This window comes from Schistocerca piceifrons, chromosome 4 (assembly GCF_021461385.2).
Source record: "Schistocerca piceifrons isolate TAMUIC-IGC-003096 chromosome 4, iqSchPice1.1, whole genome shotgun sequence".
Classification (NCBI taxonomy): Eukaryota; Metazoa; Arthropoda; class Insecta; order Orthoptera; family Acrididae; genus Schistocerca; species Schistocerca piceifrons.
The window spans coordinates 387,864,822-387,882,172 of NC_060141.1; the positions used below are offsets into that span (position 1 = coordinate 387,864,822).

At 40.7% G+C, this 17,351-nt stretch overlaps 1 protein-coding gene across 1 annotated transcript in view; it reads right to left on the bottom strand.

The window, feature by feature from the left end:
- LOC124795862 (E3 ubiquitin-protein ligase highwire-like) overlaps nt 1–17,351 on the bottom strand; it is a 327,500-nt gene that overhangs the window by 274,912 nt on the left and 35,237 nt on the right. The window contains exons 8-9 of the mRNA XM_047259943.1: nt 15,315–15,542; nt 14,644–14,896 (exon numbers count right to left, since the gene is read on the bottom strand). Coding sequence (XP_047115899.1) covers nt 14,644–14,896; nt 15,315–15,542 — 481 coding nt within the window. The remainder of the gene's footprint in view (nt 1–14,643; nt 14,897–15,314; nt 15,543–17,351) is intronic.

The window sequence follows — 17,351 nt, forward strand, 5'->3', positions numbered from 1 at the left end:
CCCTTGTCCGCCAGAAGAATGAGATGGATCGGTCAGCATTCAGATCACGGATAGCCTGGGCTTCAGCAGTGGTGATGTTTGGAGTAGGATAAAGGTTTTTTAAGAAGGATTGAGAGGCAAGGCTGGAAGTGAGAAATTCCTGGAAGGTTTGGAGAGGGTGATTTTGAGGAAGAGGAGGTGGGTCCCGCTGTGATGGAGGATGGAACTGTTCCAGGCAGGGTTCAATTTGGATAGTTTCTTGGGGAGTTGTATCATTAGGAATAGGATTATGATCATTTTTATTCGTAGCAAAGTGATATTTCCAGCAGAGAGTACAAGTGTAGGACAGTAAATCTTTGATGAGGGCTGTTTGGTTGAATCTGGGAGTAGGGCTGAAGGTGAGGGCTTTGAATAGGACAGAGGTATCGGATTGGGAGAGAGGTTTGGAGGAAAGGTTAACTACTGAATTAGGGTGTTGTGGTTCCAGATTGTGTTGATTTGAATTTTTAGGTTTTGGGGGGAGTGGAGCTGGAAGTGGGAGATTGAGTAGATGGGAGAGACTGGGTCTGTGTTCAATGAGAGGAGTTTGAGGTTTGCTAGAAAGGTTGTGAAGGGTGAGTTAGTTACCTTTCCAGAGCTGGGAAACCAGGAGATTGGATATTTTTTTGAGGTGGAGGGTGGCATGCTGTTCTAATTTGCGGTTGGCCTGTAGGAGGATGCTCTGAACAGCCGGTGTGGACGTGGGAGAGGAAAGATTGAGGACTTTTATTAAGGATAGGAGTTGATGGGTGTGTTCATTGGCTGAATTGATGTGTAGATAAAGGATTAGGTGGGTGAGGGCAATGGATTGTTCAGTTTGGAATTGGTATAGGGACTGATGGAAAGAAGGGTTACAGCCAGAGATGGGAACCTTAAGTGTGAGGCCTTTAGGGGTAATGCCAAATGTCAAACAAGCCTGAGTAAATAAAATATGGGAGCATAATCTGGCTAGGGTGAAGGTGTGTTTGCGGTGGGAATGTAAATAAAACTTAAAGGGGTCATTGTGTGGATGTTGTGAGGGTGACATGGGATTAGAAGGTGGAAAGTGTAACATGAGGCTGAAATGAAAATGAAAATAAAAATATATGGGGAGAGATAAAGGTGAACTAGAAAGCAACTGGAAATCTGGTGAGAAAAAAGTCGAAAAAGTGTTGGTTAAAGCTGAGCTATGTTGAACCTGTGGTGAACTTGGGTTGGTAAACAGCGATGTGCACAAAGGTTAGGTGGTTGTGTTGCCGCCAAAACACGTTACAAGGTGGAGAAATTTGGGAAAATTTCGAAAAAACTGCGTGTAAATGTATTAAAAGGAGTGGTTTTGTGGTGGCAGATTATGAAAATGAGGCTAACAATTGTCTGACGAAGAAATAATGACGTTAAAACCTGTGGGAAGCGGCTAAAAATGATCAGTGATGTGGGAAAAACGGAAATGGAAATAAAGCGAAAGCTATTAGAACTAGCCGAAATGGTTGTTTAATAGGTGAAAGGAACTGTTTGTGAACTGAAAACAGTGGATTAAAAAAAAAACTTTTTCGACTTTTTTCACACCAGATCTACAGTTGCTTTCTAGTTCACCTTTATCTCTCCCCATATATTTTTATTTTCATTTTCATTTCAGCCTCATGTTACACTTTCCACCTTCTAATCCCATGTCACCCTCACAACATCCCCACAATGACCCCATCAAGTTTTATTTACATTCCCTCCGCAAACATGCCTTCGCCCTAGCCCGATTACACTCCCATATTTTATTTACTCAGGCTTGTCTGACATTTCGCATTACCCCCAAAGGCCTCACACTTAAAGTTCCCATCTCTGGCTGCAACCCTTCTTTCCATCAGTCCCTATACCAGTTCCAAACTAAACAATCCATTGCCCTCACCCACCTAATCCTTCACCTACACATCAACTCAGCCAAGGAACACACCTGTCAACTCCTATCCTTAATAAAAGTCCTCAATCTTTCCTCTCCCACATCCACACCGGCTGTTCAGAGCATCCTCCTACAGGCCAACCACAAATTAGAACAGCATGCCACCCTCCACCTCAAAAAAATATCCAATCTCCTGGTTTCCCACCTCCGGAAAGGCAACTCACTCACCCTTCACAACCTTTCCAGCAAACCTCAAACTCCTCTCATTGAACACAGACCCAGTCTCTCCCATCTACTCAATCTCCCACTTCCAGCTCCACTCCCCCCCAACACCTCAAAATTCTAATCAACACAATCTTGAACCACAACACCCTAATTCAGTAGTTAACTTTTCCTCCAAACCTCTCTCCCAATCCGATACCTCTGTCCTATCCGAAGCCCTCACCTTCAGCCCTACTCCAAGATTCAACCAAACAGCCCTCGTCAAAGATTTACTGTCCTACACTCGTACTCTCTGCTGGAAATATCACTTTGCCACAAAGAAAAATGATCCTAGTCTTACTCCTAATGATCCAACTCCCCAAGAAATTATCCAAATTGAACCCTGCCTGGAACAGTTCCGTCCTCCGTCACAGCGGGACCCACCTCCTCTTCCCCAAAATTACCCTCTCCAAACCTTCCAGGAATTTCTCACTTCCAGCCCTGCCTCTCAATCCTTCTTAAAAAAAACCTTAATCCTACTCCCAACATCACCACTGCTGAAGCCCAGGCTATCCGTGATCTGAATGCTGACCGATCCATCTCATTCTTCTGGCGGACAAGGGTTCCACGACCGTGGTACTTGATCGTCGGGAGTATGTGGCTGAGGGACTGCGTCAGCTTTCAGACAACACTCCATACAAAGTTTGCCAAGGTAATCCCATTTCTGATGTCCAGGCCTTAGGCCACCTACAAAACCTTTCACCGCACTCCATCAACCTCCTGACTCCACCGACACCCTGCACCCCTACACTCTACCTACTTCCTAAAATTCACAAACCCTATCATCCCGGCCGCCCCATTGTAGCTGATTACCAAGCCCCCACAGAACTTATCTCTGCCTACATAGATCAACACCTTCAACCCGTTACATGCAGTCTCCCATCCTTCATCAAAGACACCAACCACTTTCTCGAATGCCTGGAATCCTTACCCAATCTGTTACCCCCAGAAACCATCCTTGTAACCATTGATGCCACTTCCTTATACACAAATATTCCGCACGTCCAGGGCCTCGCTGTGATGGAGCACTTCCTTTCACGCCGCACGCCGATCACCTGCCACCCTACCTAAAACCTCTTTCCTCATTACCTTAGCCAGCTTCATCCTGCCTCACAACTTCTTCACTTTCGAAGGCCAGACATACCAACAATTAAAGGGAACAGCCATGGGTACCAGGATGGCCAACCTATTTACGAGTCACTTAGAGGAAGCCTTCTTGGTTACCCAGGCCTGCCAACCCAAAGATTGGTACAGATTCATTGATGACATCTTCATGATCTGGACTCACAGTGAAGAAGAACTCCAGGATTTCCTCTCCAACCTCAACTCCTTTGGTTCCATCAGATTCACCTGGTCCTACTTCAAATCCCATGCCACTTTCCTTGACGTTGACCTCCATCTGTCCAATGGCCAGCTTCACACGTCCGTCCACATCAAACCCACCAACAAGCAACAGTACCTCCATTATGACAGCTGCCACCCATTCCACATCAAACGGTCCCTTCCCTACAGCCTAGGTGTTTGTGGCAAATGAATCTGCTCCAGTCCGGAATCCCTGAACCATTACACCAACAACCTGAAAACAGCTTTCACATCCCGCAACAACCCTCCCGACCTGGTACAGAAGCAAATAACCAGAGCCACTTCCTCATCCTCTCAAACCCAGAACCTCCCACAGAAGAACCCCAAAAGTGCCCCAGTTGTGACAGGATACTTTCCGGGACTGGATCAGACTCTGAATGTGGCTCTCCATCAGGGATACAACTTCCTCAAATCCTGCCCTGAAATGAAATCCATCCTTCATGAAATCCTCCCCACTCCACTAAGAGTGTCTTCCCGCCGTCCACCTAACCGTTCTAACCTCTTGGTTCATCCCTATGAAATCCTCAAACCACCTTCCCTACCCTCTGGCTCCTACCCTTGTAACTGCCCCCGGTGTAAAACCTATCCCATGCACTCTCCCACCACCACCTACTACAGTCCTGTAACCCGGAAGGTGTACACGAGCAAAGGCAGAGCCACGTGTGAAAGCACCCACGTGATTTACCAACTGACCAGCCTACACTGTGAAGCCTTCTATGTGGGAATGACCAGCAACAAACTGTCCATTCCAATGAACGGACACAGGCAGAGAGTGTTTGTTGGTAATGAGGATCACCCTGTGGCTAAACATGCCTTGGTGCACGGCCAGCACATCTTGGCTCAGTGTTACACCGTCCGGGTTATCTGGATACTTCCCACTAACACCAACCTGTCAGAACTCCAGAGATGGGAACTTGACCTTCAGTATATTCTCTCTTCCCCTTACCCACCAGGCCTCAACCTCCGCTAATTTGAAGTTACCGTCGCTCATACCTCACCTGTCATTCAACAACATCTTTGCCTCTGTACTTCCGCCTTGATTGACATCTCTGCCCAAACTCTTTGCCTGTCCCACTAAAAGTTCTCACTGATTTATTGATGCCATATACATACATTTATGCTCCTTTTTAAATGAGGTAACATTTGAAGGTGAAAAACTTGTCCTTCAAAACCATTACTTGATTCTGAATGCAATTCAGTATTTTGTTTTGTATTGAGAAACTACTGATTTAACAAGTGTCTTGCAAATGAGAAGTTCAGTCACTGTCCATGTAACAAAATACCAGAGAAAATCATTACCGGCTCTTAATCAGCTTTGGAACAAGAAGGAAAATGTATCCTGAAATGTCTAACAAACAAAGTAAATCATATTAAACTAATTATCATTGTTGTCCTAGAATAAATTTCAGTAGAAAGACCCGTTGCAGAGAACAGATGTCTCTAGATCGTGGGACAAACAAAAGTTTGAGAATTAGACTGAATAGTGTTTGCAATATTTTTATTTATCTGTTAGCTGCTGTTGTTACATATGACCTTGCCTGAATACATTTGCACTGGGAATTGATTTGATTTTAAAATTGGACAACTACTCAACAACAGCATACATTCCTGCAGAATACACTAAAAGTCTAGATGGGGGCCAATGGTGTATTTACTTGTTTCATACAGCAATTTGTCAAGCTCAGTGTGAGGTACGGCAGGAATAATTCAGTGTGTGTCAGCTGCTGGTTCTACACAGCCAATGAGAGTGGTGGGCAGATGATATGTTTGGAAGCAAGAGACATTGTAACATTCTCATGTCAGTACAGAACTAAAATCTGCTAAGTGTTCAGAAAGAAACAACTGTGTTCTTGGATCCCACAGTAACCACAACCTCAGAATCTCAACATATTCAGAAGAAACAGCCAAACAACAAAGATGGGATCTTGTCCACAACCCGACAAATTCCACTGATGAGTTTTTAGATTTTATTGGGAAATTTGATCAGACATTGAAATTCAAGTCACATAATTGGAACAGTAGACAAGGGAAATGGGTACCATGATGGGAACAATAGTAATAACCACAATAATTACAATGATCATAACAGAAATAATTTCACAGTAATACGAATTTTCAAATAGAAGTGGAAATAGGAATTCTCACAATGGAAATCAAAACTGGGAACAAAGATCTGAGGGGCAGGAAACTCACGAAATGCAACACTAGAACATGGAGTCAGAAAATTAGAGATCGCAGCACCTCAGGTCCAGAGGTGGCAAAATAAACTGGTGCTGAAAAGGACACATTATTTTAAAAATTCTATGGGTGTCAAAAATTCAACAAAAAGTGACAAATGCTGGAGATGGAGGTTATAAGAAATAAAAATAAAATGCGAAATAATTTTAAGCAGCACAACCATAAAGAGGGGGCAAGAAATATGGTATAATGTGTTGAGATATTCGATAAAGGGATATAGGGCTGGAAAATTTATTTTGTGAAAGAGAACTGAATGATGGAATGAATGTATGTTTGGTGGAAAATTCTGTAATTAGAAGAGAGGCAGAGGTAGATTTGTAGTGGGTGGAGATGGAATGTATGGGGAATTCCAATGAGACACCAGTCAGTAGCAAAAATTATAGTAATGAAGGATAAAGTAATGCAGATGATTTTGTATCAGAGAAAATAAATGAAGCTATCTGTGAAGGCAGCAAAGCTGTAGTCTTGTTAGCTGGAGATGAAGTTTGTGGTGTATCAATGGAAGTATCAAGTATCAGAAGGTATTTGTGAAGGCAGTGTAGCGATAGTCTCAGCAGCTGGTGATGAATTTTATTATGTATCAGCAAATGTGGGTGATTTATTGTTTAGGGGAGGTAAAGATGATGTTTTAAATATTGAAATTGCAAAGATTGAAGCTATTGATTTAGATGTATTGGAGGAAGGAATTTTTGCAATTTTTTCTGTTGATGGAAGTGAAATTATGGCTCTTGATAAAAACACTACTGAGTGGATGTTGAAGGATGAATATAAAAATGTGTTAGACAATATTTTGAGGCATAAAGTAGCAGAGGTGTATGATAGGGGAGAAAATCTGAAGGAAAAGAGTTAGTTCCGAGTTTGGCAGACTTCAGTGCGTTCTAACGTGGAGCGATGCAATAGCAGTTGGCAGATGTTCATGGAGTTAATTGTGATGGTGATTCAACAGAAATAAATAAGGATCTGTTTAAGAGAGATGAAATTTTAAACTGTTTGGTTAACTGGAAGAATGTTGTAGCTACTGATATTATTACTTCAGAGGAGGTGAACAGTACATTTGATGCTTACAAGGATTGTGAAATTGCCGGCCGGTGTGGCTGAGCGGTTCTAGGCACTTCAGACTGGAACCGCACGACCACTACGGTCACAGGTTTGAATCCTGCCTCGGGCATCGATGTGTGTGATGTCCTTAGGTTAGTTAGGTTTAGGTAGTTCTAAGTTCTAGGGGACTGATGACCTCAGATGTTAAGTCCCATACTGCTCAGAGCCATTTGAACCATTTTTGATTATGAAATCGGGTTTTGAAGGTGATTTAAATCCTATAGATGAGTTGGAGGTAGGTCAGGAGACTCTAGGAATGGATAACGAAACTGAGGGTTGTTCCGAAATTATAACATGTACCATAAACATGGAAGAAAAAGGAAGAGACACTGACAATTATATTTTGAAGGAACAGTGTTTAGAGAAGGGTGAAATTAAAAATGTGCGGTATATAAGTGAACTGATCAATATTAATGATGAAAGAAAGTGTGCATATCTTGAAACCAAAAGCGGCGTTCCAGTGGTTGTCACAACTTTTGTGTCTAAATGTAAGAGTCTGTTGGTGAATGAGGAAAGAGGCTCGAATTTGAGCAGGTGTAAAAGCAATTTAAAAAATGAGATTCAAAAGATACTCTCACTGCCAAGATAAATGTTCGACAAGGCAACGGTGGCAGAGTTGCACCTTGTGAATGAAGAACGTGGTGTGTACCAATATACCGTATTTACTCGAATCTAAGCTGCACATTTTTTCCGGTTTTTGTAATCCAAAAAACCGCCTGCGGCTTAGAATCGAGTGCAAAGTAAGCGGAAGTTCTGAAAAATGTTGGTAGGTGCCGCCACAACTAACTTCTGCCGTCAAATATATGTAGCGCTACACAGGCAAGCTTTGCAGGCACAAAGATAAATACTGGCGCCAAAATGCTGCGTCAGTAAATAAATTTAAAAAAAAGGTGGAAGACGAGCTCTTTTTCTACGCCCCGATTTTCGACCACTATTTTCATACATTATCCAACGAAGTAAATACAAATTCCGTATTGTTCATCTTCGAATGTAGCAGCATTTCAATGTACTATGAAAATCCGACTGGCAAGACTGTTTGGGACGTTTGTCAATATGGCCAACTCTACATTCTGAACTTTTTCCTGCCTGTGAGAAGAGATGGTTGCTAATAGGAACTTTTACGAATTGTGAATCACATGCAGTATTCTCTTCACCGTCAGATTAATATGAATATAAACATTTTGCCATGTATTGTTTTGTGTTTGCTGCCATCTCATTTAAATCCTGTCTGCCTAATAAACTACGAAACTAGAGTGAGACAACAGCAAACGCGGAGTAATATACATATCGTGTCATGTTTATATTCGTATTATTCTTATGCCTAATAGTGATACAGTCAGAAATGAAGCACAGCAATTAACTAGAGTTTTAAATCTAAGATGACTCTAATTTCTGTGCAAAATTTAATGTACTAAAGAGACGTCTGCAAACATTTTCAAACGGAGATAAATTTTCACGAAACTCTCGTTCAGAACATCTTCTATCATATGCAGTCTATCATCAGAATGCGACAAACAGTGCATGACACAGTACAGTAATGCATTTTTAGCTTAGAGTGACGTAAACACCTATGACAAAGAGAACGGCACATATCAGTTCAAAGAAAAATAAGCAATCGATTCAAACCAGACGAAGCACGTGAAAAAGGAGGGGTACCCGTATAAATACGGACGGAGTGCCTGATGCATAGCAATGGCTACCTGGTAATGCTTAACTGCTAAGCTCATTACAATGGACCAACTTTGTTTGGATTTGGAGGTGCGGCCTAAAACTTTTCTCTCCCCTTGAATTTCGAGTCTCAAATTTCAGGTGCGGCTTAGATTCGAGAATTTTTTTTTTTCCCCTAGATTTCGAGTCTCATTTTTCAGGTGTGGCTTAGATTCGAGTGCGGCTTAGATTCGAGTAAATACGGCAGTTTAAATTTGTAGAGAAGTGATAAAATGTCAGTTGAATTGTGATGTTGAAGAAATTTCATAGAGTCAAAGGCATGTTTTTTAGTTGGAACATGGACAGAGAGCTTGAAATGTCAAGCTAAATCACGTGTTTCGCCTATGTTATGAATCAGTTTTTGCTTGCTATCCTGTTTGTGACCATACTGATTGCACTGGAGAGGGCTTTCAGTGCCTGATCCATGGGGATTTGGAAAGTCATATGATTACTGATAACTACACCAAATTCATATTTTGACAGCTATTATCCGTCATAACTGCAGACTGACACATGCTTTAGTGCAGCACATAACCAAAGCTGTCATGAATTTCTGCAGAGCCAGCTGGACTGCGAATAATCTAACCTTTGATGGCAGAACACCAATTGTGTGCTGTGTCTGTGACAGTGAAGAAATTCTCAAAGCAAAATGTGATTTCGAAGGAGCAAAAACCAATTTGTCTCAAAAGCCTCCTTAAACATATGAGGGGGGATCAAATGTAAATGGGATTTTTGTTCCTGAGCGTGAACAGTTAGTAGGACTGGCCCCGCACTTCTGCTATGCTTAGGCAGGACTGTTAGAAGTGAGGAGAGTGTGCTGTTAGATATTTCCCACTGTTTCATCAGTAACGCTCATGATGTCTGTGCAACAGGTGCACCCCTCCACTGCTCAATGCATAATTATCAAGTTTATTACTCGTGAAGGAGTTACAGAAGAGGAAATTTGCCAAAGATTGGCTGCACAATTCGGTGATAAAACATTATCAGGACATGTGTGTTTGTCTGGCATGAAAAGTTCAAGGAAGGACAAGAAAAAAGCAACACGATCGTCGTCCTCGGACCACCATTACAGACAAAAACATTCATGCGGTTAGAGACATCATTGATGATGATTGATGGGCGAGAATATCAGAAATTGCACAAGAAGTCAAAATCAGTTATGGGAGCTGTCAAGCAATCATCACAAATGACCCTACAGTTCCATAAAGTGTGTTCCAGATGCGTCCATAAACTTCTGACCGAAAATCTGAAGTTGAGACATTTGGAGGTCTGTCAGAGGCTTACAGCAAGGTTTGTGGAAGAAGAGTCGGATTATCACCAGCAACGAAAGATGGGTTCACCACTACACTCCAGAATCTAAACAAGCCAGTAAGGAGAGGCAGAGGAAAGGGGAGGCAGCACCAGTGAAAGCCAAGACTAGACTGTCAGCTGGCAAGGTTCTTTCAACCATTTTTTTTGAGCAGCGAGGCATTTTGCTGATTGATTTTTTGCGTGAGTGATCCACAATCAAGCTGCTTACTACTGCAAACTCTTGAACAAGGCAAGAGCTGCATATCGCCGCAACAGATGAGACCAATCGATTCGACAGATTATCCTCCTCCACGACAATGCACGACCCCATACTGCAGCTCTAACTGTCTACAAGCTGCAGGAAATGCACTGGACTACACTTGATCATCCTCCTTACAGCCCGGACTTATTGCTCTGTGATTTCCATTTATTCGGATCACTTACAGAAGCTCTAGGAGGCCAACTATTTCAAGATGACGGGAGTGTGGAAGACTTGGCGCACAACTGGCTGGTGACACAACCCAGTTCTTTTTATGATGAGGGCATCAAAACACTGCCCATGCACTGGGACAAATGCATTTCCAAAGCAGGAGACTATGTGGAAAAATAAATTATAATTGCCTTTAGTTTTTCAATAAATAAACTTAAAAAACAATTAAATCCCTTTTTTATTTGATCCGCCCTTGTATATGATTTATGTTTACAGGGACATTTAATTAATTTGGTGTAATTTTTATAATTTGTGTTAGATTTCTTAAATGGATACTTATAACATGTTATCCTAGGAGGCACGTGCTATTTCATACACCACAAAGGTACTTAAGCTATTGTTCTGACAAGCAAGTAGGGTATTCTTTTTATTAAGGTATATATATTTATTTATTATGTTATGTAAGTATGTTAAATTTGGTGCGACTTAATGTGCCAAGTTAGGAAGCTAATGTGCCACATTAAGTGGAGGTGTATAATGTTACGCATATGCAAGCGGGAAATTTGGCTACCTAGAATTGGTAGGAGGTAAGGCATACGCTTGCGAGGGCTTGCGGCTTAGAGCCCAGTGTGGCTGCCTCAGCCAAAACACTGCCGCTTGACAAGATGCAACAACATCTACAGGCTAGCCAGGTACAAAGACAAGCAGCATTGCTGGAACCATTTCTGTGATAATTTACAATCAAAAATAATGCAAATCTGGATACTCTAGTGATATCAGAAAAAAGGGGCGCATCCAACAAAACACAATTTAAATATGCATAAAACAACAAAAGTGAACAATTTACAGTGACTAAATATTTTCACATTAAACCTCTGAATTAACAACTTTTAAATGCTTCAGGCGATTTCAACATACGATATCTCAGATGACAGTATTGCACTATATCTATCATCGTTGAAAGCTACATAAATATATCTACTTAATTTCTTGATTTATTGTATTTTTTTATCTTTTCATTATGCAAATGTTTGTCAGATCATTGTATCCTCAACAATTACGCGTCAAATGAATACTCTATGAATATCTCATATTTTGTCATACTTGTGTATTTATTTAATGAACAGTTTACTATTTTTACGTAATTTTATTTAAATATTATTTTACAACTGATAATACAAAATAATGATAATTTAAGGGGGGCGGGGGGGGGGGGGGGGGGGGGTCATTCGCATGTGGTAATTGATACCACCTTTGAAGAAGAGTGCCGAAACACACATCTGATAAAAGCAGGCCTAAATGATTGTTTAAACAATATTAACGACAATCTATTGTTATTTATCATGAGCACACTTGTGCAAGAACACTGGCTTATTTATTTATGTTTGTTGTAAATGATTTGAGTGTGACTGAATGTTTATAATATTTCTTTATTTAAATATTGTTGTAATATATTAGTTTACTCTGAGAAGTGGCCATTGTGAGTCAAATCATGTCTGCAGAGCTTAAGAATGATGTATTTTGATGCAGATGGCTTTCAACCAATTGAAAAGCAGACAATGGTGAAACACTATGGGAGTCAAGTAGAGACTCAGGCTTTCTAAGCGAAGAGCTCAAGGGAGTGATGCTGGATGCTTTATGTCGAGTGCTTGATGAAGGCAGGCCTGCCTATGATGAAGTGCATGATTCAGTCATATAGGTAATTGAATCTGGGTGGTGAACAGTGGCTACCAAATTTTAACTACTGAAGGGACTTAATATTTCAAGAGGTCTGAATGTGCTCTAGAGTAGGACTCTAACTTTTCACTTATATTATGAAACTGTGAATAGACACAGTAAGAGTTACTATTCTTAGTATCACAGGTGTTAATTTGTAAATCATCATGTTGTACACTGAACTGTTTTGATCTGGCCAATATTTCACCTATCTTTGATGACAACTTAGTTTGGGGATTTTGTAGCCATTCTTGCAATGCTCTCAACATAACTTTACTGCATTTGAAAAGGGTATCTTCTGTCTGTATTTTAAATGAATACTGTAGGACCACTTCCCATTTATTTGAGATGTCCTCTCTTGAATAATCATATTTCACCATAATTCCCAGTCGTCTATATCAATTACTGACATTAGAATAAAACCCTTGTTATTAAATTATGTATTTAACTTTTATATTCTGTGTTTTATTAATTCACAGTTCTAGCCAATGCATAGACTATTTGATTGCAGGATCACAGCTACAGTTTACTATTTGTCACAAATTAACTGTGGGGCATGAAAGCAGATGTGCATAGCTTGACCCTATGACATCGAACTATTCCTTTTAAATAGAGCTGTGCATAGCTCAAGTACCTAAAGTATGAGTAACCAGAGGTAAAAATGTAACTTGTCTGCTCATACGGAATGCTGTTTAGAAGTTGTGGTTCACTAGCAGTAACTGATAGGTACGATCGTACACAGACGACGGGCTCAGTAAACAAAAAAAGTAAGTGAACTTAAAAATTAATTTAAACAATTTCTTCTTATTTATTTTATATCTCCTTATATTACCAAAATGTAAACATTCAATAAATAGCATAAATTTAGAATAGGTGTAATGTTAACATTTTAGACAGATCCCTTACATCCATAAAAGTTTGTAACATTGATTAGTCAGAATACGAAGGTGGTTCCAAAAGTTCTCAGAATCGCCACAAGAGGTCAGCACAAGCACAACGAGTAGTTCACGTGATATTCATTGAACGGTTGCCTGTAAACACATGCCACGTCAGTGCTCTTGAATAGAGCTGCGGCAGTGACATGGCCCTGTTGTTCCCGCTTAGTGATTTGCGAAGGTGGAAAAAATCGAGATTCGAGCAGTGATTAAATATTTTGTAAAGAAAGGTATGAAAGCAAAGAACATTCATTCCGATTTCCAGAATGCACTGGGGGCTCTACACCTTCATATTCAACTGTTGGCAAGTGGACAAATAAATTTAAATTTGGTTGGGAGAGCTTAGATGATGATCCATGCATCTCTTCCCAAAACTGAAAATTTTTCTTGGCGGACAAAGATTCACTTCAAATGAAGAATTGATAGCCGAATTTGACAACTATTTTGCAGTCCTGGAGGAAACTCATTTTCAAGATGGGATCAAGGCACTGGAACACTGTTGGACCAAGTGCATTAATCTACAAGGAGACTACATCGAAAAACAAAAAAAGTTTCAGTGATGTAAGTACTTTTTTTATATTCCATTCTGAAGTTTTCAAACCACACTCGTATGATAAAAAATAAATTTTTCTCCAGAAGCCTCTTAAAAAAAATGTGTGAGGGGGGGGGGGGGGGGGGGGGGGGGGGAGAATCATCTCATTTATATTCAGGGTCTTCTTTTCTATATAGGGATGACCACCTCAACCTGCAAGATCATATGAACATACACAGATGAACTGTGTATCTGGTGAGCATATTCTACAAATGACTCAAGAGACCTGAAACTTACTATACCACAAACGCCATTTAGATTTTCTAACGTAGCACAGTTTCCTTGAACTTGTTTTCTAACATTACCTCTCATTCTGCCACCCTTCTGCAGTCTTCTTCACTACAGGCCTCTAGCTTTTTTACTTTTTTCTTCTCCTTTGTATAATTCTTGGCCCACTCTAATAATCCCCCCCCCCCCCCCAAAACACCCCTCCCCTACCGCCAATTATTTCTTCTTTTCTCCCCTAAAGAAAGAACTCGTGGGTCTCAAACTATGATTGCACATATCTATTTTAATGTCTTTCTATTGTGTTTTCTCGTATCTGCACCTCCGAAATCAAAGTGTGGTTAGCCCTTTATCTCCTGGTGAATTGTTACAATTTTATGAATGCAATTTTCCTTCATGGAATGCAGGCTTTCATGGCCAGCATTTCCATTATTGCTGGTATTTGTTTTCTGGGCATTAGGCCATGGTCCATAGCACAGTTCCCTGCCTTACAGTCCTTTTCCAATTATGAATGCACCATCAGAGGCTTCAATGACTCAGAAAGCAGTTACAGTCTCAAACAAACTCACCAAACACCGCATATCTTAAGATAAGTCTACATCTAACAATTAGACCTTCTCAAGCTTGCTGTGTGTTTTTGAGACTGTGTAACTGCTTTCTGAATCACTGAAGCCTCCAATGACATCCCCAGCACTGGAAGATGACGTTAGGCAGAGAATTATGCTTTGGAGCCTGGCCTAATGTCTGTAAAACAAATATCACCAATAATACAATTTTCCCTTAAACACTGTACATATCAAGGTAAGTCTATGTCTAAAAATTACACCTTCTCAAGTGGTGGCAAAGTCTTATCAGTCAACAGCATTTGAAATTTCAAAGGTTATTTTTATTTTCAACAAACCTTCCTGGCGAGCCTCGTTTCTCTGATGTATGACGACCCTCCTCACCCTTCAGCCACTTCTGCAAAGCAGCAAACTTACTACTCTCTTTGTCCTTCTCTTTTTCCTTCTCCTTTTCTTTCTCATGCTCTCTAGTGAGGTCATTTGAAGACTGTAGTGCTGTGACTGAACTAGTAGCCTTTGCTTCGAGTCTGTCTTGCACTACCAGTTGTCCTTCTACCACTGCAGGTTTCACTGGCTGGACCACAGTCATCACTGCCAAAGACAGAAAACCATCAAGGTACATTACCAAAAAATTTATTTCATTGTAAATTTACAAAGTTGATGGCTGCCTAGAGATAGCACATGAAAACATCACCTATTCCAAAACACCATTAACTTGCTACCTGGCATAAAATATCTAAATATAAAGAAGATAAAAAATCTACTCACCAAGTGGCAGCAGAATACACACACATAAAAGACTGTTGTGATTGGCAACCTTTCAGAGCCAATGGCCACTGGCTTCGAAATCTTGCCAATCACAACAGTCTTTTATGTTTGTGTGTTCTGCCACCGCTTGGTGTGTAGATTTTTTTTATCTATCCAATTAAATAATTTTATTAATAATTGACTGTTTTCATTGTTATAAATACAAAGAAGGACATTCAACTTTTGCTTAATGAATCATCACCTTTGGTATCTAAATAAGATGTAGAGCCAAAGACAAATGGATTTGTGCTGCTTGCTGATGATCCAGGAGCAGATGAATCCTTGCTTGATGGTAATGGTGAGGCAAAGTTGAATCCTGCTCCCTCTGAGTTACTAAAGAGTGAAGAACTAGTGTTTTGTGAAAAATCAAATCCTCGCTTCGGAGAAGAAAATATATTTTCTGTCGTATGTGACTGCATTTCCATTTGTTCTGTAACAGAAATCAATTCCTGTATTATTTAAGCATTGAAAATCACAGTCTACATCACTTTCCTTAGAATTATTAACACAAAGATGAAAATATTTACTGATTTGTGTTATAACTTGAGCCATTAGTGGTGCAACTAAAAAGTACCCAAACTGCTAATTGCCAAGGGATTAGTGCCAGTCCATAATTTTGAGATCTTAGCAGTTTCTCTAATGGGTTTATTTGACTGTATTTAGACAGTCTATATACATATATTAAACAGATGTAAAATATCCTATATATACACTGATCAGCCAGAACCTTATGAACAATGACCTATGTTTGATATAAATCCATCCAAGTGACAGCAGCGTCACATGGCAAGAAATGACTGCCAGTCAGACACATGCACAATGCATGTAGTATCAGTGAGTGTGCTGTCCTTGTGTAGAATGGGAAGTTTGACTAAGGGGAGATTATGATGGCCCAGAGGCTCAGCATGAGCATTTTGGAAACTGTACAACTTGTCAGGTGTTTGAGGAGTGCTGTCACATGGTGAAACCATGTACAGACATTGTGGGATTGGGTGGCCACCCCTCATTATAGATACCTTACGTTGTAGACTGGGCAGACTGATAAAACAGGACAGTTGGTGAACTATGGCAAAACTAACATCTGACTTTAATGCTGGGCAGAGTACAAGTGTGTCTGAACACAAAGTGCACCGAACACTCTTAATGTTGGGCCTCTGTAGCCAACAACCCATGCATGCGTCAATGTTAACACCACGACATTGGCAACTATGACTTAAATGGGCACGTGACCATTGGCAATGGATGTTGGTGCAGTGGCAGAGTGTTAAATGGTCCGATACATCCTGATACCTTCTTCACCAATCATTGAAGCCTCCAATGACATCTCCAGCATTGGAAGATGATGTTAGGCAGAAAATTATGCTTTGGAGACTGGCCTAATGTCCATAAAACAAATATCACCAATAGTACAATTTCGTCGTCTTCCAGAGGAACAGCTCCTTGACAACCGTACTTCCGGACAGAGACAAGCTGGCAGCAGCTCCATTATGTTCTGGAGAACATTCATGGTATCCATGGGTCCAGTGAAGCTCATGTAAGGCTCATGATAGCCAAGGAGTATCATATAAAGGTTGCAGACCACATACACCCCTTCACAACAATCATGTTTCCCGATGGCAGTGGCATTTTTCAACAAGATAATGTATCATGTCACAAGGCCAAGAGTGTGATGGAGTGGTTCAAAGAACACAGTGACGAGTTCCAATTGATGTGCTGACCCTCCCAACATGCCAGATCTGAACCTGATCAAACACGTCTGGGATATGATTGAATGTAGCATCAGAGCTCATCGCCACCTCCCCGTAATTTATGGAAATTAGGTGACTTGTATGTGCAAATGTAGTGTTAACTACCAGCAGTGACTTACCAAGGCCTCAGTGCTTCCATGCCATGATGTTTCATTGCTGTTGTCTGTGCCAGAGGTGGACATACCAGCTATTAGGTAGGTGGTGATAATGTTCTGGCTCATTGGTGTTTACAAGGACCTGACATTTAACAAATATTCTTTATCTACATCTACATCTACAGCTACACTCTGCAAACCACCATGAAACGCACAGCAGAGGATACATCCCATTGCACCTGTTATTTGGGTTTTTTCCCATTCCATTCACATATGCAATGCAGGAAGAATGATTGTTTGAATGCCTCTGTGAATGCTCTAACTATTCTAATCTTCTCCCCACAATCCCTATGGGTGCAATGAGTAGCAGGTTGTAGTACATTTCTAGAGTCATCA